Here is a 21,469-nt window from a genome sequence, read left to right as displayed (position 1 = left end):
CGTAGACTACAGGGTTTCGTCACACCACAGCCATCCCCAGAAGCACCTCCCAGTGTGTGACCCTATTCTGCAAAGCTATTCTGTTTTATTGGAAGTACCATCTGGCAACATCTGGTTGCTATTTCCCTGGACTCCCTGTCTTTCTTCAGTGCCCATCCTGCTGGACCCATACAGGAATGAGCAGTCTACTGAACCCTTAATTTACTCATCGCTGCCTTTTCAAAGCCGCAGTTTTGGGCAATATTACCCATCCTAAAATCCCTCAATGCCCAGCATTTCCAGCTTGCTGTGCTGTTTTTTGTTTTTTTTTTTTTTTTTTTTTAATTCAAGGTAGCAAGAAGTCTCCCTAACAGGAACTGCCATACGAAACAGCTCCCCAAACCTTACACGGGGCCTGGGCACGCTCCACGTGGAAGTTGGTGGGATCCTGCCCCAACCCACAGACACGGGGCCGGCCCCAGCGATGGAGGGGACGCTGCTGCTCTTCTAATTCATGTGCTTTTTCCTACCTACTCGGCGAGTGACTTTCACAGTATGAAGCATGTGCAGAACCTGGTTCCTACAAGGTGAGTATCTGCCATGTGGACATCTGCCCAGACAGCTATTCGTTACAGGCAGCGTTCATTTATGTTGCTGTAAAAATAACGAGGGAGGAAGAAAACAACGCTGTCTGTTGATCAGCATAAATTAACAAGGAGTTCTGGTGGCATTTACTAAATGCCTAAAATAAGAGTAATGGGGCATTGGGAAGTCCCAGGAGTGGTAGCAGCAGGGAAGCCCGGTGAGATTCAGTGCCCCCGTGTGAAGGCAGCTCCCAACTTAGGCACTCCTTTCATCATCATGAAGACCAGCTGCACTGGCTTTTCCTGATAAATCCAGTCGCTGGAACTCAGTTATGATAAGGATCCCAGGGAGAAGAGCTGACAGCGAGAAGCACTGGTTAGCCCATCATGCGACAGAAAGATCTCCCCACAAAGCCCTGGATCCATCAGCCATGAAATATATGTGACCCATACTGGGGGATCTGTACCTGGGAGCAAAGGGATGGAAATAAACTTCTTCTGGAGAGCAAACCCCTATGGGCCATTCCATACCTCACACACACATTCAGTAGCTGCCAGTCCCCTGAGATTAGGAGAGCTCAGTTTCATGCCTGGCATTAAGAATATGGGATGGCTCTGTACTAGGGTCTTTGAAATTTAGCCAATACCAAAGTCTATCTAATCATAGTACTGAAAACAAACCAAATAACTTAAAAATACTCCATGGTCTTGTTTCTGAAAAGAGCTAAAAATGCAGATATGAGGGAGAAATTATTAAAAGCATTTTATCTCCTATTATTTTATGAAAAATAATAGGTCTTTGGGAGGAGAAGAGAATGAAGGTGAACACTGAATAGCCATTACAGAACTGGCAGAGCAGATAACAGCCATCATGATTTATGAAGGTTCATGATTTGTTATTATGCATGGTAAATACCTTTCAAAATTGCTGGGAATAAAGTTTTAGAGTTATCTCTTGCACGCACACAAAAAGCTTTGCCAACAAGATTTGAAAAAAATCAGACACAAGAGTGATCATCTGCTTTCTTCACCAAGACCAACACAGCAGCAGCTGCCTGAAGACAGAGTCAGCCTGAGGTATGTAGGAATAAAACTAACTCCTTCAATACACACTGTGCAGAATGCAAAAGCCAATCATCTTTACCAAACTGATCACTGTTATTTTCTTGCTCAATTTTAAACCAAGGTCCTTTGCAGTGTTGCCAACTATTACAAGTCTTCCAATATTGATTTTTTGAGAGTACCAGCTCCTGGAGTCCTGCTATTTGATGGCAACCTCACCGTGCATACTCTCAAAAATGCTTTAAAAAGCATTTTTGAGTTCTCATGGCATAGCATGAAAAGATTTTCCCTAACAACTTTCCTAACTGGAAAGTAAACAAAAAGAACTAATTCAACATTTATTCAATGAACAAACACACAAGCAGAAAACCCCACCACTTGCTATGTTTAAGCAGATCTCAGAAATGCATTGGTGCCAGATTCAGGCTACGTCAGTGCTTGTAGTTGGCAATACTACTTTCCTTGTGACATGGGGGGGCGGGTCCCGCTGTTGGCATAGCTCTTTGGCAAAATGAAATTGGGGTTTCCACAGTGTAAAATAAAAAAAACAAAAAGGGGGGCCGGGGGGGAAGAGAGAGGGGGGAAAAAAAAAATTCCACAAGTAGGAACTTACCACAACAGACAATAGTAAGAGTGGGGAGGAGGGTCAGCAACCAGGGCGATAGAGGAGAAAACAGAAAGTATTTAATTAGGGAAATTCCAAAAAACAAACAAGCAGCAAATTGGCAGCAAATAAACTTTAAAATAAAAAAGGGTGAGCATCAATTAAAGTATTTAAAATAAGGAAAAAGGGCAAAACATGCAACAAATCTGAAAGCTACAAAGCACAAAGATCAGAAAAAGTGTGGCAATGAAGGAGCACGACGACAGACGAGAACTGAAACCATGGGTGTCTTTTACCATGCAGTAAAACATGACTGAGTGATGTTAGAATCATAACCAATGACAGGATTTTCTTCAGGGGTCGATTTAGGGGCAGACTAATCAAAATAGATGCTCACAGGCCTTCACATTTGTTGGCTATTGAACACATATCATTTACACCCCTACAACATGTATTCTGGATTGCTGTGCTGCCTCCTCTGCTGGGACTTTTCACAGGAACAAATAAACGATTTACAGGGCCAGCCCTTAAGTGTCAGTGTTTACTTTTAAGCTACTGGATTTCATTTCTTGCTAGGCTGGAATTAAAACTGATGTTCAGACACCAGCAGCCCAAATTATTTATGTCACACAATGCCAAAGAAATTCGGTCTTGGCCCCAGTTCAAGTGTGGGCTTCAGTGCTCTCCTGTGGTGGAAACCTGGAGTGAGATGGCCCATACTGAGTTGCCTGACTCACAAAAAAAGCAGAGATAAACTGGACAGCTGACATCTAAGCAAATAATGTAACATCATATTCACTAAACATTTAAAATGTCTTCTGAGACTTCTCGACGCTCGTGTACCCACTGTGTTGACTGGACTAGGGCCTGAGTTATCCAACTCGTTGTGCTGTGTGCGACTGCAGATGAAGCTGACTGCTTTGTCTATTTTTAATCCAAATGTGTGGTTCTCACAGTGTATGTTGTAGAAATGTGAGCAAACAGCCTCTACAAAAATGAAAGCAGCAAAACTGACTCCAGTTAACACAACCAAGCTATTTTACTGCCAGATAAACAGCTACATAACATATTGATTGTTCTTAAACAAACAGAACGAAGCAGCCTATTCTCTGAGATATGGTCTGCACATGCAGTAAACCAGTTTTGTGTTTCAGTACCTCTGAGCATTATTGCTTAAATCGACCCCTGTGGGTGGGGTGAAAATATGGCATGAAGGGATGATATTCTGTGTCAATGCTGATGAAAAGAAATATAAACAAATTATAAAAACAAACTAGTGATGATACAGTGGCTCATTCACCAAAGAACCTCATTAGTGGAACACATCAGCATCCATGCACTACCTACAGCTTCTTATGAAGAATTTCCTACTACAACCACAATCGGTTTATTGGTATTTCTTTGGTTAATGAATTGTTTTAACAGCAGACAGCAACAGAAATACCCACAACTAGCACATGTGGGCAAGCGTTGGCGTGAGTCATCTGAAAAAATCTATTAGTGTTCTTTACTAACTAAAATGGAGTTACCTACCTCCCAGCCAGTACTCTGTGTAATAAAAAGTAAAAAGCGCATGTCACAGAAACCAAAAAAAAGTTTCAAAGGCCAAAACATGACCATCAATGTAAGGTATCATAAACCTGAAATGGTTTCAATGATTATAAGTCATCATGCACCCAAAATGGCCTTCTCTGGCCCAGAAGGACACTCAACGATTGTCCTCTATCGGTTCATTTAACCGCAGGAATCTGGCAATGCCAGAACACAGAGAAAACCACCAGACCCTCAGCTGGATCCTATGAAATCCATGTACTAATCAACATCTACGGAGGAGCTGATGGCAGCATAAGGTAACTGCACCAACAGACAAACAACGTACCCAGCAGCCCATGACCAGAAAGCTGACTGGGGTGGGGGGATCGGAGCAGCACTGGCATGTACTGGAGGAGGGTCTGCCGGGTCCTTGCCTGCCCTGACAGAAAGGCACGCACCCAGCAGGCCTCTCCTAGAATATAACACGTGCTTCTTGAGAGTTGCCAAGTGCGCTCGTCTCCTGCTTAGCTGAGGTCTGTCAAGCTTTGTGAGGGTTGGTAACTTCTGATGTCTCTCATCAAATACTCAGCACCTAAGCTGGTGGGTTTTGCACCATCTAAGCTTCAGAAGGTTCTATCAATAATTTATCCACCATATGAGCAGACAAATAAAACCCCAACATTTCTGAATGTTACCTACCGGGCTAAAGGCAAGATACAGTGGTTATTCCCAGCATGCAAAACACAGTTTAAAATAACATTTGAAAGGATAAACTGCCAGATGATTGGAATTTTTAACTCTTGGATATTTCTGAAGTTACAGTGAAACTTGGTATGTGGTGTTCTCTCATGTTTCTCATGTTAAATGTCCAGAGAGAAAAAAACGCCTGTTAGTGATCCTTGCATTTACTGTGGGTCACCATTTGACAAGTCTCATGTAATCTGATTAGAATAGTTTTTCCTCAATAGGTAGTTTTTATTTGCTGAGCATTTGAAGTTTCTTCACAATTCACATTGCAGCTGAAAATTCAAATCATTACCTGGTGAACAATCTTGCTGAATGCTTCCTGGAGTTTACCATGAATAGTAGATAGCTTCTTGGCATCTCTATTAGCTTCATGAATAGGAATAAGGACTTTGTAAACCTCATTAACTGCTTCATACATGCCAGCCTACAAAAATAAGGTCCATCAGATTGCTCCATCAATTCAACAGTAAGAATAATATATACTCTCAGCATTTAAATTATAAAACTGCAAAATGAAAAGGTGGCTTAGATACCACTGTGATGTAATCAGCATTTTTTCTTAACATATACCCATACATGAATGGAATAAAATCCTCAGTTACCCTTGTAATCAAGAGCCTAATGCATTACACATTGCTACGAGAAATAAGATTATTAACAGAATCAAAACTAGGATATTTTGGATGGATATATGCACAAGAGCACAACAAGCTAAATAGGATCCTAACCAAATCTATGGGAATTAAAATATGGAAGCTTAAGTGCACAGTACAGCTCATTCTATTTAGCACATCTTCAACCTAAGCAACTTCTGCATCCAATTTTGGCCCTCCGTGAGACGGGCTTTGTGAAGTTTCCTTAGGATGTCTCTAACGGAGGGCATCCAGCCCATCGCAGGCAGAGACACTGCATGGCATGGCTCAGCCAGCCCACAGCAGGGGTTCTAGGTCTTTGCCCTGGAGTTATTGCTGCTTGTACTTAAACGCACTGAATGATATTTCATGTTGTGTTGTGGGAAATAATTCACTTGCTTTCCTTGGTTTCTGATGGATACGCTACTACCAGCTCATTAACACTGCTTGCACAAAGCTCTCGGCCCACTCTTTTTGAAGAGGAGGAAAAACATTACGGCCTTTCTTTGCTACTGTGAACTCCCAAATGTGCAGTGTCGAAGTGAAAGACACTGGAAACACACAAAAGCCTCTTGGTCCCAGGTCCCGTTCTTTGCACAGTTTACTCCAGAGGGCAAACAGGGCTATCTGGAACAACTAAAACTCCAAATGCTCCATGCAAATTAAGCTGGTATAATAGAATTATACAGGCTAATAGAGAAAACATTTTCCTTCATATTGCCCAGCAGTGTAAGACTGCTGAAGAAGATAGGTAAAGAAATTAAAGTCTTCTACCATGGAGAAAGATGCTGCAGCCTGTTCCAGCAATCCCACCAGACCAGCTTCTGTGAAATACTTTCCAGAACAGATACCTTCTTCATCTGGTGACACAACATCATCAGAAACTGCTGACTCTTCCAAAACATTGGAAGATATGTTCTAAGGAGATATAATGTAGATAAAATATTTTTACTCAATTTAAACAACATTCAACACTTGCAATACTTTGAAAGCCAGCTGATTTTCAGTCAAATCCTAAAATTTTAAAGAGGCAGCTTTCACGTGCATTTTATTTAATTTCCTTCTGAGCGAGCACAGTACTTCAGCACATGCTTAAGCTAACTGGACTGGACGACCTATACATTCAAAGCGAAGTATGTGCTTGTTTGTTCTGCTCAGTATTGTCCTGCTTAAACAGGAACCACTTTCATCAACTGCACCCACGACACGCTGGCTAAATCAAAGAGGTTAAAACCCCATGACTTAAATGGAGAAATTAGAAGAACTAGATTCATTCAGACCACGGATGTAAAGACTTAGGGGAACCAAGACAGTCTTCAAGCATAGTAAAAATTTTCAGAAGTTGCTGTAATGCATTCTCCCCAAAACAAATTAAGTAAGTGCAGTACGAATATGTAGGCACAGTAACACCTGGCATGTGGAGAGACTGTATCTCAGCAGCAGATGACAAAACCCAAAAGTACATTACGGAGGATAATTCCCACCTGAAATGTAACACACCCTACAGGGAGGTATTTTCGGTCTTCCAGCATGCTTAGATATTCAGCCACCAAGGCTGCAGAGTGGACCAGGCACTGGGCTGATTCAGCATGATTGCTCCTCTCGGAGTGCTTTCCAGCCATGTTCTGCAGCCACGTCAAACGCAGGTCAGGGGAATTCTGATAGCCCTTTGCAATCCTAATTGAAAAGAAAACGTCTGTGATTAGTATTTAGTTACTTCTACTTAAATAATAACCACCTTCAGTGCTAGGCTATCCAGAAATGCATGAGATAAGAAGCTATATAGACGGAAAGTTACCCTATAATACTTTAGGAATTTCTGAGCCAGTTAGAGGCAGGCAAGCAACTGCAGCTACCCCCAATGGCACAATGCTTTTATGGGTGACTGCTGAAGCTCTTGACCAAAGCTCCTATTTCACTTGGAGACTGGCAGTAAGCCAAAGGTGTGGGACAATCAGAGCAGACCTGCCTGGTCACTTATGACAAAATCTCTGCCACCTTCTAAGAAGCCTTCAGGACCATTTGTGCAGACCACACCATGCAATTTGGTAGTCGGGATGTTAACACGGCTCTGGTATATCTTCTGCATATGGAGACCATCATATGTACCATCACCAAAAAGCCTTTTCTGCAAGCAGGTCCTGGAAGATCCTTACGTTTTCCCTGATGTAAGCAGGGACAGTTCTTTACTCAGGTGGAGGAGGAGATTGTTAGAGACTGCTGGGGAATGCAAACTACTTTTATCCAAGATAAGCTACATAAATGCCAAACAACCGCATTCAAACACAACAGACAGGTATATATTGGTCCATGAGCACTGAGGCCTGGAACTGCTCCAAAAACAAGCTCTATAAGGGCTCAAATATGCAACATCTGAGTCCAAAACCAAACAGCAAGAAGCTGTGCTGTTTTGAGGTGAAATGTGAATCATGGCAAGCAGTTTAAAACGGGATTAAGTTCAAAGTAAAATAACTGCTAATAAAAACAAGCACTCAAATTTCACAGCAATACGATACCTCACGCCCTAAACACAGGAAGTGCAGCAGGTACTAAGCTGTTCAAACACCGTGTGGAGCACTGACATCTACTGTCCTTACAGTGCAATGGTTATAAACTCTACCTGTACATTAGGTCAATCAACATTTCTGGATCTTCCTGGTGCTCCTTCATTTTAACCGTGTCAGAGAGGATCATATGGAGGTTGAACACCAGATCCTGGACCTGTAAAAAATATACTGCTGTAATGAACTGGGAATGGGAATCGAGCTAACCACTGATATGTTAGGACCACAGTCACTCTGAACCTTTGTGTGTTTGCACCTTGTTGTCAGAATTAGTACATAAAACCCAGGTCCTTGATTAAGGCGATTTAAAAAAAAAAAAAAGTACCTCCTTCAGGGAATGCATGCAAATTCTCCAGCTCTAGATGAAGGTTTAAGCACAGCCTGTTAATGAATTACACATTACTTCCCTTGTAGTATTTCTTTTACCTGATCAGGAAATGTTGTCTCCCTAAGTTCCAGATCTTCTTCAGCATATGTCAAAATAGTCTTCAGGGAACGTCGCAAAAATTCTTCATTGAAGTTCTGCGATGTCCCCACCAGGGATGAGAGAGACATGGTCACCTGCATCTTCACTCTGGCAAAGTTCTGCAAGAGATATTGTTACAGCATTTCAACAACCTGGAGATACTGCAACAGTCTGCTGCAACATCAGTGCTCTGGTCATTGTACCCTCCTCCTGAAAGATACCCGATACAAAAAAGAAAACTCAAGTTTTGCAGAAAGGGCTGTCTCAGAGCAGTGATTACAATAAACCTCTGGTGCTGCTGAACTTCATAACCTGATGACAGCATTATTTAGTTCCAGGTGAAGATTCTCCTGCAGAAGTTTTAGTTTTTTCCTCCTTCTGCATGCTCTTCTCTCACATACCCTGAAGAGGACGATGCTCAACTCCCTCCTGTGATACAGCTTTCATTCCAGACAGTTGCTTTTGGTTTGGTCTAGCCTAAAAACTGGAGTCACTGTTAACTCACTGCTATCAATCCACTAATAGTCCCTGGGCCCAGAACCAGTGGGTGCCTCCAGTTCTGCTACTCACTGCGGGGGGACTATAACCAAAACAGTGTAAACAAAGATGGCTGGAGGAGCACTTTGTGATACATAGCTACATGTATGCCTGCAAAATACCAGCTGGAAGAGTTAAGATGAGAATTTTCTTGACAATTTAAAGTGCACATGGGTGGGTCGAGCGAAGATGTAATTAGAGGTAAAGATCTGAATGAAAACAAAATCCCAGCATTGCTAACTCACCTCCCCTAACACAGCCCTTTCAGAAAGGGCGCACTATTAGCTGTGACACAGAAAGGGCTGTGTGGCTATTTCTGCTCTCACCTAGAGGTGTGTGAAAACAAAGCAGAGGGGAGTTCCTCCAAACAGCCTCTCAAGTGCAAACTGTCCAATCTGAAGAGTAGGCAAACCTTCCAAACTGACAGGTTTGGAAGCTGGTGGACATTCCAGGCAGGGCTCTGCATCTCTCTACAAACCGACATGAGAGGCAGCTTGCCTGCAAAGATAATCTGGGCATACAGCTCGGACTCTGACACTGGAGACTGGACACTCCTGCTATGCACTGACCAGCACTGTGAGGTACTGCAAGATCAGGAGCTTAGCAAAATCATGCCACTGCTGCGTGCCTCTCTTCCCTTTGCATGTCATGCTCATTTCGACGGTAAGCCCTCCAACAGCCTTTCTCCCACAGGAATACACAGAGCTCCATCCAGCAGTCCCCAACCAGTTTACACGTAATAACCTAATGAAGTGCAGCAGGATACTCACATTCCCAATCTCAAAGTTTTGCCTCATCAGAAGGTAAAGAGAGGCACTCGCATGCGACCGTATCGTGCTGATACTGCTGCTACAGTGTCTCAGGAGCCTCAGGCACAGATCTGCACACTGCTCAGTCTCTTCTTCAAACAGCAGCTCAGGGAACTGGGAAAACAGCACATGAGAAAATTAGTGCTTGGACAGACAGGAACGAGCACTCAGACAAAAAAACAGGGCAACCCTCAGCAATGAGCGTACACTGGCATTAGAGGAAGTCTGTTTTGTGGGGAATGATGCTAATTTGAATCACTTCACTTTTACAGTAAGGCAAAGAAGACTCACTGGCAGCACTGGAAGGCAACTCATTTTACCTACCCCCACAACTTGCCCCTACATCTACACCCTTAGATCAATTTACATCAGTTCCAAAAGCTCAGGCTTAAAACATTGAGTTTTTCCCAGTACACCTACAGAAACTGGGAAATTGTTTAAATTATGGACCCAGTAAAACAAATCAATTTTAATTGAGGTTCATACAACTTAAATTCCACCTGTGTTTTGTGCTCTGTACTTGCTAGGAGCCTCTGACCACCTGCCGCCAGCGAGCAGGAACCCACACCACATTCAGAGTCTGCGAACTGTACTGTGGCATGCAGCCGTCAAACCCAAAGTGCATAAATACAGGTACTGATCGTGAAAACCAGTCAGGTTTTATCAACCCCCAGACCACACTTCCTGCATATCAATACTGCACAAAATAGTAAATGCTTGGTGAAGTGACCCCAATGCAAAGGAAGAAAACAGTCCCACCCTCCATCAGCATTGCTCAGAATATAGTATAACATCTGCAGAGAATTCACCTTTGAAACCAAAGCCCTCTGTGTGGCGAAGCAGTGTTGGAGATAAAGTGCACTTTGGTTGCAGGCCATGCTGTGCAGAAGCACTTTCAGCACCCCACCGAGGATACTCTCTTTGGACTCCGTCACAGAAACAGTCTGCAGTCAAAAGTAAACCAAGAGTTGCATGAGCAAAAATTAACCTCCTGTGTGTGTTTTCGTGCTTGTGTGAGAGAGAGAGAAAAGAGAGAGAGAGAACAACTCTGCTTTGGCATGGAGAAATTACCCACTTAGCTGGGCCTGCAAAACAGTCACTGAATCAACCCTCAACCCCCAGGTACTGAAAACCTGACCCATGCGCTAATGCTGGTGGAACGATGACGCTTTCTACCCACTGAGGCTCTGACTTTTGGGGACCTTGTTCTACTAGAGGAAAAGTCTGTAGCTGGCTTCTAGGTGCATTATTCAAGTGTAAGATGCAACCCTTGGGATTCCTGGGTCTCTCTGTGGCTCAGAGGTGGATCTGGTAAGCCTGTTACCGCCTGCTTCCAGTCCGTGTCCAGGTTTCATTTGTACAGAAAGCAGGGGACAAAACTGCCATGTGTCCTCGCTCACCCGTGGGGAGTGAGGAAATAGCTGGGCTGTGCATACAAACCACGGAGCCTGGAAGCTTTCCTGCACCGTGTAAAGTAAGTACAGATACAGGAGGCTGACCTGGAACCTAATGACTTGAGGCAGATTTGGAAAGAACTAGAGGAATTGGTTAGAAAAGGTCAGGACTTGGAAATTTTTACAGTTCATTGCTGAGTTTTAGAACAACCACTTCTTATACTACAAAAAGGGAACAACTTTCAAAAAGACTGAAGGAAGCTACTACAGCGTAAAACCAGATTGTTACAGGCTGAGGATTAGGAGAGGCATTACCACCCTCCCCACTGCAGCTGGGGACTTGAACAGTTCTGACAGCATCCAGGCAGTTAAGAGCAGCAGGAAGGTTTTGTTTAACAAACTGCTGCCTGGCCAGGTGGTCGTAACGGTATTACATCTCTATTTTCTTATCAACCTTACCTGTACAACTATCTCTAGCGTATCCAAAATAATCAGATTGGCTTCCGTTGCGAGATTTCCATCGATAAGTGCCTCATGTTCTATCTCTGCCCTTGATCTAATCAGAGAAAAGAAAGCAATAAAAATTACTTTCTGTTTAAGAAGTAGATCTACATATTTTCCAGTCAAAAATATGTTCTCATTAGCAGGAAACTCCCAGTTACAATTTGTATAGTTATTGCCGGACAACACTACAAGGATATTTCAACGCATCCATTAAGAGGACAGGAAGAAAGACTTGGTTTTTTACATATACAAACTTACACAGGATTTACGTTCATCATGCTAGGAGAGATCACACTACTTCCTGACACTTGTTACTCTCCCAGGAACACAACAACAGTTTAGAATCAAAGTCCAACTCAAAACCGGTTTAGTAGCATCGTTAGGCATGCAACAGCACAACCAGGAACAGAACATATGGGTTTATGTTATAGGCTATGGACACAAGGTGGTGCTACACGAGCTAGTATAGCTACACCGTTGATCCCCGCAGCTAGACTGGTTGTAGCTGAGGGTGCAACCTTTGTCCCTTCAAGCGACATTACATTACAGTTCTTGAAGAATATCTGCCTCTCCAAGAAAAACGACAAAATTTTGCTGTTATATGCCAGGCACTTACTTTCCTGGAAAGTCTTACAAAGTTCAAACACCTACTCACGGCGGTGGCCCCAGGAATTCAGCAGCAACCACCCCATTTCACTGGCACGAGCTGCATTTGGCAAAGATCCAGTGGTATATTTAACGAGCCCAGCTATGGCCTGCCCTACCACAGGTGCCATCTCCAACAGACTCATGCCAAGGCAAATCACAGCAGGAGCGTGACCCATGGGAACTGACAAAATCCAAGCAAAATACACAACAAAGTGGACGGCAGCTGAGTCTGCTCTGGGACCTGTATTGCAGCAACCCTCCCCTGCCACACTGCTTCCTCGGGGAGCTGGGTCATACGCTCATTATCTACTCTTCAGGCTCCAGAATATGAAGGCTTGGGGCCTGGCCCTATATAAAAGAATACCATCTGCATAAAATAGTACCACCTGCAATTAGCTGTGCACAATTCTCCGTGTGAAAAGTCTTGCTTGTCAGGTTTCAAAGGCCAGACTCTACCTACGGACACAAGACACACTTGCAGTGCCATAGGAGTGGAGTGTGATGGACCCAGGTCACAGTGAGCAAGTGCGGGTTAAAAAGCAGGTTTGTAGAGTTATCCAAGCAGATTATTTTGTGGGGTGAGATACCATCCTTTGGCCATCAAGGCATTCCACCGCTGTTTAACATGTACATGAGGTCCTTCTGGGAAGGAGAGGGCTCAGACCCAGTGCCAGCAGTGAACTGATAAATTCTTCAGGCCAAATTTTAATCTGGTGTAACTCTGTCCAGAGCTCTGGAGTTGTACAATGGTGGAATTTAAATCTGCATTACTTCATTAGCAGGTTGAAACACACTGGTCATTTGGCTTTCCCAATGCCTCAACAGGGCTGGACTCCTGGACAAAAAGCCACTACTTGACATAACAAGAGATTACATTCTTGGATTGGACAAAGCAATTAGCAGCTGTGAAGATGTACTTTCTACTCCAGGAAGCATCAATGTCTTCAAGGGTAAAATTTGGCCTGATCTCCATCTGGCTCTGAGGACCCCACTCCTCAGTTTCGTCAGAGCTTCACCTGGGCCGAGATTGCTTTCCTAGGATTAGGAATCATTCTTTTGCTGGGAGGATGCAGACTGCAGGTTGCAATTTGAGGAAACAGAAAACGTGCACAGCGAAGCTCAAACACAACTCCTGAGCCCTCTGGATTAAACCACACCAAAAGAGGGAATTTTAAAGGAAACGGGTCTAATAAGCAAAAAGAGCTCATTCCAATCAGTTGCACACACACACTGAAAACTTCTGCCAAGCATCACAAACAATGCTGTGATGATTGAGTCTGCAGATGTACAAAATGGCCATTTATAAGAACTGCACACCAATGCTACAGTACCTGGCTGGTTTGTGGCTTCTAAAAGCACAGCACATGTGGAAAAACAATCAAAGTGATGGATTAGGACAGGAAAGGAAAGCGAGCTTTGACAACTCCAGAATGCTCTTACGGAATAAAGGAAATATGACATGAGATATATACGCTATCTGTGAAAACTGTTAATGGATCTTCTCTCTAAATTACAGCTTACTACAGGATTTTAAGAAGGTAATGGATTGTATTAGTCTCTTTAAATGTCACTTTAAAATCTAAGAAAACAAGAGACAGTGGAAAAGCAAAGAGTTAGATAGGGCAGCGTTGGACTAAAAGCTATTTGCACACTGCCAGCCCTGTTCCAGCTGAGGGCCCACACTTCCTTGGATGAGAGCTAAGTGGACTGCTGCCATTGACCTTCTATGGGGAGAGAGACCCTGTGTTCTCATAGGCACTGTCACATTGTTAATGTAGAAGGATAAGGCAGAGTTACTTGTCAAGCTTTTCTGTGTTTTGACGCCAGTGAGTCATATCCTTTCTCCATCTCAAATTCTCTTGACTTCCAAATGCGCTCCCAGAAGGACTTCTCTCTGCAGGATAATATCAAAACAATAGCAGTCATCTAATGCTAGTTTTTTTTCACGGGTAGCAACTCTAGATTTGTTCACAAGTGACAGGTGACAGCAAACTATGACTTCTTAGAGCCCAAGGCTGTGGCACTCACCCAAGATATCTACATGGCCCCTAACATTGTCACTGCTGAGTGGCACGAGAGGCAACTTCACTTTGCAGCAGTTTTGTATGCAAGAGAGCAATGAGCAACGCAGACCACTTTGTGCACTGCCACACGCCAGCTCACTATAGAGCTAACAGAGAGAGGCAGCTGAGATACTCAAATCAGGGAGGTAGCTCTCAGGGCTGGTAAGAGAAGCGCCTTCCTTGGGCTACATAAGGACCCTGGGTGTCGCAATCCTCAGCAGCCCGATATTGCTGTCCTCAACTGGCACACAGTCATGTTCTCAGGGTGGTGCCGAGACCCTCTTTCCTACCTCACCGTCTTTTATGTCTTTATTCTCGCTGCTGGGAAGACAGGGGAATTTCAAGTAACAAAGGCAATCAGGCCAGATTAAGAAAAAAAAATACGAAGGTCCCCATCTCTCTGAAGTGATTCATTACTTATGGCTCTAAAATATTTATTCAACTTAGCCTACAATTACTGGTTCGCATGTACCAGGACGCCTGTGGCAGAGCAGGAGACAAAACCACAGCTCTGATCCTTGTCTTAACCCCAGGGCCATCCTTCCTCCCAAACAATGTAAACAGCAAAAATAATCAGAAGGTGCTTGTTACCCCAACTACTGGCTATTTCAATCCTCATTAAGTTAGCAGAAATATCCAGGCATTTTCAGAGCTATCAAAGCAACATCAGGCGGTTTGTTTTCCACTCTGATCCTTGAACAGGATGTACTAGAAGGTGGCTCTGAAAGATGCCACACTGGAAGAAGTTCAGGCAAGAACACCCCATAAATGAGACGTGATCACATGTACATAAAAGTAATCAAGTAACAAACAAGCTGCCTGTAGATGGAACTTGGGGAAAGCGTAGAGATTTTGCAGACCCAGTGAAGCATGCTGCAAACTGCAAACAGCTTTTTCTGGGGGCCTCTTTGTCTGACGATCTTGATGGGTAGTATCCCACACCACAGACGGGTGCAAATTAATTGTTGGGGATGGGAGTAGCAGTTTTTGGAAAAAGGGGACAGCACAGAAGACTTCTTTACTTACCTAGCTGTCCTCTGCTTCTTCGGACCATTTCCTGCCTTGCCCCTATGCTTCCCAAAATAGCTTCTTCAAGTTTGGCTCTCATGTCTTTCGACTTCTTGAACGTCAGACTGTTCATTCTTTCAAATACCTTCTTGCCCTGCAAGTTTCAAATGAGACCATGAGGGAAGATTCTTTCAATCTGGGATATTTTCTAAGCATTAACAACTCAAAATATCTTTCCTGTCTAAAGACATACAGCAAGAAAGGAATACAGGTTTAGTTGCTAGCTGGATAATCTACCCAGACTCCAGCATTGCTACAGAAACCTCTCTTCTTGTTGATAGTAAGCAAAATGACCAAGAGCTATCCCCTTTCACTGCAGCAGTTCCCAGATGAGTGGCAAGCAGCACAAACTGCTTAAGAAGAACAAGGCACAGACACTTGCATGGCTGAAAAGTAAACATGGAAAAAGGCTAGAGATTGTACAGAGACATGCTTAGCCTTGGGATTTTGAATACAGGAAATACTTAGGAGAGAGCAGGAAATGCCTTTACGCTCCCATCCTTGACACGACTGCAGAAAGTTCCTCAGCAAGCCCTAGAAGGAACTTCAGGAGGTTTAAACGACATAGCAGTACCTTGTATTCAAAGCAGGATACACAAAGATAAAGCAAATCCAGCAGGCGATTGAGCTGCAACACTGACAGGTCTGTGAACCATTTCTGCAAGACACTTTCATCCGCGTTCTTGAGCACCCACAAGAGACAGATCAGAAGGCTGCGGCTGGACTCTGTTGAGAAGGTGGAGTGCTGCCTGCCACTCTAAAACAGACAGGTCAGTACATTTGCCACACTGTATTTCATGTCCAAACACTTCAATCACCACTAAAAGGATCTGCACCAGCTACCACCCCAGCCTAAATGATTACCGAACAGAAGGTGAATAGACATTTTTTACTAACAACCAGGAGACACATATTTCTCTTTCTCAACCCAACAGCTCAGTGGAGCCCACAGACAGTCAGGTCACAAGAGTGAAGCAGCAGTTTGAACCAAAATAATCACATTACATGAATGAGTTTCTGTTCAGGCAGCAAACACCCACTTCCCTCAAGATGCCTTTAATAACCTCCAGCAGGTTAACAGCTAAGCAGAGGGGGTCCATTCGTTATCTCATGTATGTACCAGTGTCTCACTTTGAGTGCATGTAAAACCCAGCAAAATGGGGTCTTGATGAAGGAGTAAGGGGAGGAGGAGGGAGAAATGGAAGGGCCTGCCTGCTACTGGAATCAGGAGGATTCCCTCCCTGTGCAGAGAACAGGGGAAATGGCCCATTTATGTCTTCAGCTAGGTGGGATCTAGATGTGGTAGGAATTTTTGCTTAGGGCTTACAGCTCATAATGACCATTGCACTTCAAAGAGCTTTTATCAGATTGTTTCAGAAAAAGGGAATCTTTATCAGAAAAGAGAATTCTTCCATTTTCTGAGGTTTGTTGATTTTTATCCCTCCTTGGCATTTTCTTATACCCTCTCCAAGACATGCACAACAACATGCAAGCGTGATTTATTCCCCTCGTCTTTCACCCTCTGCCTCCCTGTGTAACACCCAGCTGCAAACCGATGTGAGTCCCTATCACTCACTGATCAGCCCCACAAGACCTGCATGCGTAAATATTTGCTTATTGACACAGACTAAGAGTCAAGGAATAGGGAGAGATGGCTTTGTACCGATGAGGTGAGTAGAAAACTGCTGGGCCGGGTGAGCTGAGGGACCGATGTTCCTGCGATGGCCATGGCAACTGTCTGGCTTATCATGCTTCCACCCTCGCTTTCGTAATCATCAACAGCAACGCAGCTTGGTCTCCCTCGCTGATTGTGACTCTCTGCCGAGAAACACGTGCATCTAGTCAATCCCCAAATTCAAAGTTTCTCTCCCCAGCCTCCCTCCGCAGTGCTAGTTTCATTGAACTGTCTAGGAATGCAAAAATGAAAATCATCACACTCATGGGGTCCTGCAAGTAAACAGGAATATTATTTGAGGTCATACAAAGCAAAGAAAACAACAATTTTCAGATGCAACCTACACAACCTCAGTATCTAGAACCCTTCTGAAAATAGACCTTTTGTCCCTTTGAATACTTCACTCCAAATCCTTACTTGCAGCTTTATTGTGTCATTAAACTCAAAGGATGTAGAAGACAACTCCAAATTCCAAACTATTCCAGATTGGACTCCCTGCCCTGATTTGAAATAACCCACCTCTGCTGCTCTTCAGAACGCTTTGCAAAGCACCCCTGAAACGAGCTGCTGACAGAGCACATACTAAGAAGAAGAAGAAGAAGAAGAAGAGGAAATCTGCTTATCCTTTGGAATTGTTATGGGAATTGTACGGTATGTGGGGTGACTTTTTAAAGCAGGTCAGAAACATAGAAGGAGGCTGGCTATGCAAATACAGTAGCCAGCCAGATGTAAACTAAAATGCATTGCTAGTTTTTCGCTTCATGCAAACAAGTGGGCAAATGCAGCTTTTGAGCATTAACAGTCATTGAAGATACATTTTGCAAGTGCAGTTTAGGAAATGGATGTGAAAACATTTCAAAGCTATAATTCAGAAATAGAAACAAACACATCCAACAATAAAGGGTTTTGTAGTTCAATTTTAGAACCCAAACACTCAAGTCTTCTGAGCAGATGAACGTATATTCAAAGCACAGAATAAAAAATACCTGTGAAGTCATAAAGCTGAGGCACGGTCTCCATGATCACACCAATCAGAGGTAGATACAGCATTGCCACCCGGGCCTTTACCTGTGGGTCAGCGTACCGCGGATCCGAGTCGTGACTGGACAGTAAATTGTGTACCATATTGATGACCTTCTTATGCAATCCAAATAAACTGTTAAAAGACAGTTGGGTCATGCAGATTAGTTAATATCTCCAAAGCAAACTACACTTTGTAACTAAGGGGCTTCAAAAAAAGAAAAAATCCTGGTTTTTATTTTTAACTTCACATAAACCGCCATTACACATGTTTTTTGATCTCCCATGTATTTTACAAATGGCTGGCTTTTCACTATGCCACATAAAATGTACAAAAATATCTTGTGGAGGTGCACACCCAATATAATGTGAACACTCCCACATTTTCCATACAAAAACAAAGCCCCAGCTACTGCTATGCTGAAGTATCGAGTCTACTAAAGACCACTAGGAGAACTTAGGGAATATGGAAAACAGGGAGAGAAACTTGAGAGGACAGTGGGTTTAGCGAAACTATTCATTGTGGGTTTTTTTGTTTTTATTTAACACCATTTACAGAAAGAAAAGCCCTCCTAAGACAGAAGATTGCTTGTATCAAATGATCAGGAAGTTTCTGCTTCAGTTCCCTGACCCCCCACGCAATTATTCAACTAAAACAGTAGATTACAGATCCATAATTCTGAATAAAAAGTGTCCAAAAAATGGAGGGGTAGAAGGAAAAAGAGCAAAAAATGGCCTTCCTCATTATTAAGATGCAAACGATGGCAAGGCCCAAGCACCATCCCCTTTTGCAGGGCACCCTGCGTGAGCCTACTTGGTGCTCATGCCTTAAAAACACAAATTCCCCTGAATCTCTCAAGAACTCGCTCTGCTCCTTTCAATTCCCTCAGCCACCACACAGAGGCAAAACTCTCTCAGAGCAAATAGCAGGTATCTCTGTAGCTATTTGCTTCTGTAGGCAAACCAGGCCAAGAAGACAACTTTACCCCATGCATGAAGCAGCCAAGGAAGCTCATACATTATGCATTAGCAAAACATAAGCTTCAGTGTTCAGACCTGAGGTATTAAAACAAGTGCGGAATTTCAGGCAGTATCCACTTTACCTGAAAAGTAGAGTTGAGTTCTGGTTAAAAGAGACGAGAGGCTTTGAGTGGATTGTTGGGGGTTTAAAATGATTAAAAAGACACCAGTACAGGTTAGGAGGACATTAGCTAGTTGTAGCTACACGTCTTTCCTGCGTTTTTTAATCAAGCCATAATGAGATCCTACAATTGCTTGTTTGTGTAATTAGTGAGACCCTTAACAACTAGGAAGGAAAGGCTTCTTTAAGTGACTGGTTCCTTCATATTAAGGTTAAAGAAAAGTCTTCGTGTTATTTTGAAGAAGCGGCACGTAAGTTGTGTTTCTAACAGTTCAAGGGAAACTATCCTGCAGGCCATAGAACTGCATGTAGGGAATACACATCCAAATAAAGCAGCGTAATTCAAACCTAGGGCTACATGGATTTCTTTTTCACTTTTCCAGAACAGAGCAGGTACAGTGGTGGATTGATCCATAGGGAAGAGGAGGAAATATGGTCCCCTAATCTTTCTGGCTGATAATGCAATGAACTGATCTTGCCGCCCTCCAACCATCCCCTCTGTTATCTCAGCCCTGGCCTGAATTCCTGTCAACACCGCACACTTTTGGGAAACTAACTTTTGTCACTGAATACTGAGGGCCAAATTCCGATTTTCTCACTTCTGTCCTGTAACATCAGTCAATGTGGGCAACACGGGCACTATGAAAAAAGCAATATGAGTTAACTGTACTGTTACTGTACAGGACCTAGCCCAGAGAGATCTCTAACGCACCAGTGTATCGCAGTCATTTCTGTCCAACTCAATCCAAAGAGTTCTTATAAATGGGTGAGCTAAAATTTAACATATTTTGCTAATGGAACAAAAAGAGCAAGGACAGAACACACGTAAGGCTCTGTATCACCTGTCAAGACCTAAGGCAAAGTTCTAACACAATAAGCAACTAAACGGACATACCTCTCCACTCCTGCTGCAGGACAGGATAATGCAACTGGGAACAATTCTGAGCTTTTTTAAAATGGCAGCCCAAATATTTTAATGGCAGGCATGTCCGAATGCTCTACTAATAACCTGCTGATGATACCATATGACCGTTAAAAGTCTTCACAGACAAGGGAAGAGCAGATCTGAACAGACTGGTTTACTTTAGATGGTGGATCTACCAGGGCAAATGCAGGTTGAAGCCTGAGAACAGCTAATAAGCTGCAAACTGCAAGTCATTCAGGAAAACAATAAAAAACAAATGTATTACTGGTTGTCCTGGTTTCAGCTGGGATAGAGTTAATTGTCTTCCTAGTAGCTGGTATTGTGCTATGTTTTTGAGTTTGGTATGAGAAGAATGTTGATAACACACTGATGTTTGTCCTGGTTTCAGCTGGGATAGAGTTAATTGTCTTCCTAGTAGCTGGTATTGTGCTATGTTTTTGAGTTTGGTATGAGAAGAATGTTGATAACACACTGATGTTTTCAGTTGTTGCTAATGTTTAGACTAAATCAAGGATTTTTCAGCTTCTCACGCCCAGCCAGCAAGAAGGCTGGAGAGGCACAAGTTGGGAGGGAACACAGCCAGGGCAGCTGACCCAAACTGGCCAAAGCGGTATTCCATACCATGTGATGTCATGCCCAGTATATAAACTGGGGGGAGTGGGGTTGGGGAGAATCACCGCTCAGGGACTAACTGGGCATCAGCCAGCGGGCCATGAGCAATTGCATTGTGCATCACTTGTATATTCCAATCCGTTTATTATTACTGTTGTCATTTTATTAGTGTTATCATTATCATTCTTAGCTGCTGCTTTTCTGTTCTATTAAACTATTCTTATCTCAACCCACGAGTTTTACTTTTTTTCTGATTCTCTCCCCCATCCCAGTGGGGCGGGGGGGGGAGAAGTGAGTGAGCAGCTGTGTGACACTTAGTTGCTGGCTGGGGTTAAACCATGACACTAGTATACATCTCCACCAAAATTCAGGAGCTTTGATCAAAATGCATCTCTGGAGCTGAACTGGTATCAGGGGGCTTTTTCTGCCTAGACAAGGTTTGAGAGAGGAGCTGTCTCCCCAGTGGACACCAGCAAGATCATGCTGATAGCTCCTTTGTGCAGCTGGGCAGAGATTACTGTCCTGGTCCAAGCTTAAGTGCTGAGAACAGCAAGGTGAGAGAGCTCAAGAGGCAGGCAGGTGAGAACAGAAAGTTTGTGAAGAACGGGGGCAAATATGGTCAGAGACAGGACCTGATTTCTAACCAGTGAGCAGGATGCTCCTATGCTACAAAAAGGATTTCTGCAGACAGTGTACGTGGGTAAGGATTTGCTGCTTTTTCCATTTCAGGCCAAACAAATGGGACTGCAGTGTGTTATGTACATATACAAGGAAATATTCTAATTTATGGCATCACTTTCTTCTCCAACAGGAAACAGAATGAATGTTTAACTCCTGAGACTGCTTGGTAAAGGGGCAGAATTAACCATGAATCATCAGCATTTGTCGACTCGGCTGATATT

General features: G+C 43.4%; 1 protein-coding gene across 2 annotated transcripts in view; it reads right to left on the bottom strand.

The window, feature by feature from the left end:
• The window catches only part of DOCK7 (dedicator of cytokinesis 7), a 99,925-nt gene that overhangs the window by 9,651 nt on the left and 68,805 nt on the right, over window positions 1–21,469 (bottom strand). Inside the window, exons 28-41 of one of the 2 annotated variants that reach the window (XM_010582299.1) lie at window positions 17,856–18,025; window positions 16,858–17,012; window positions 15,769–15,951; window positions 15,153–15,288; window positions 13,861–13,957; window positions 11,371–11,467; window positions 10,327–10,461; window positions 9,479–9,631; window positions 8,132–8,290; window positions 7,762–7,862; window positions 6,626–6,818; window positions 5,916–6,059; window positions 4,802–4,933; window positions 3,763–3,777 (exon numbers count right to left, since the gene is read on the bottom strand). In XM_010582299.1, coding sequence (XP_010580601.1) covers window positions 3,763–3,777; window positions 4,802–4,933; window positions 5,916–6,059; window positions 6,626–6,818; window positions 7,762–7,862; window positions 8,132–8,290; window positions 9,479–9,631; window positions 10,327–10,461; window positions 11,371–11,467; window positions 13,861–13,957; window positions 15,153–15,288; window positions 15,769–15,951; window positions 16,858–17,012; window positions 17,856–18,025 — 1,870 coding nt within the window. The remainder of the gene's footprint in view (window positions 1–3,762; window positions 3,778–4,801; window positions 4,934–5,915; window positions 6,060–6,625; window positions 6,819–7,761; window positions 7,863–8,131; window positions 8,291–9,478; window positions 9,632–10,326; window positions 10,462–11,370; window positions 11,468–13,860; window positions 13,958–15,152; window positions 15,289–15,768; window positions 15,952–16,857; window positions 17,013–17,855; window positions 18,026–21,469) is intronic. The other variant, XM_010582300.1, reaches the window with a different exon arrangement.

This window comes from Haliaeetus leucocephalus, unplaced genomic scaffold (assembly GCF_000737465.1).
Source record: "Haliaeetus leucocephalus isolate CR32 unplaced genomic scaffold, Haliaeetus_leucocephalus-4.0 Scaffold848, whole genome shotgun sequence".
NCBI classification, from domain to species: domain Eukaryota; kingdom Metazoa; phylum Chordata; class Aves; order Accipitriformes; family Accipitridae; genus Haliaeetus; species Haliaeetus leucocephalus.
This window is presented reverse-complemented; position numbering and strand designations above follow the sequence as displayed.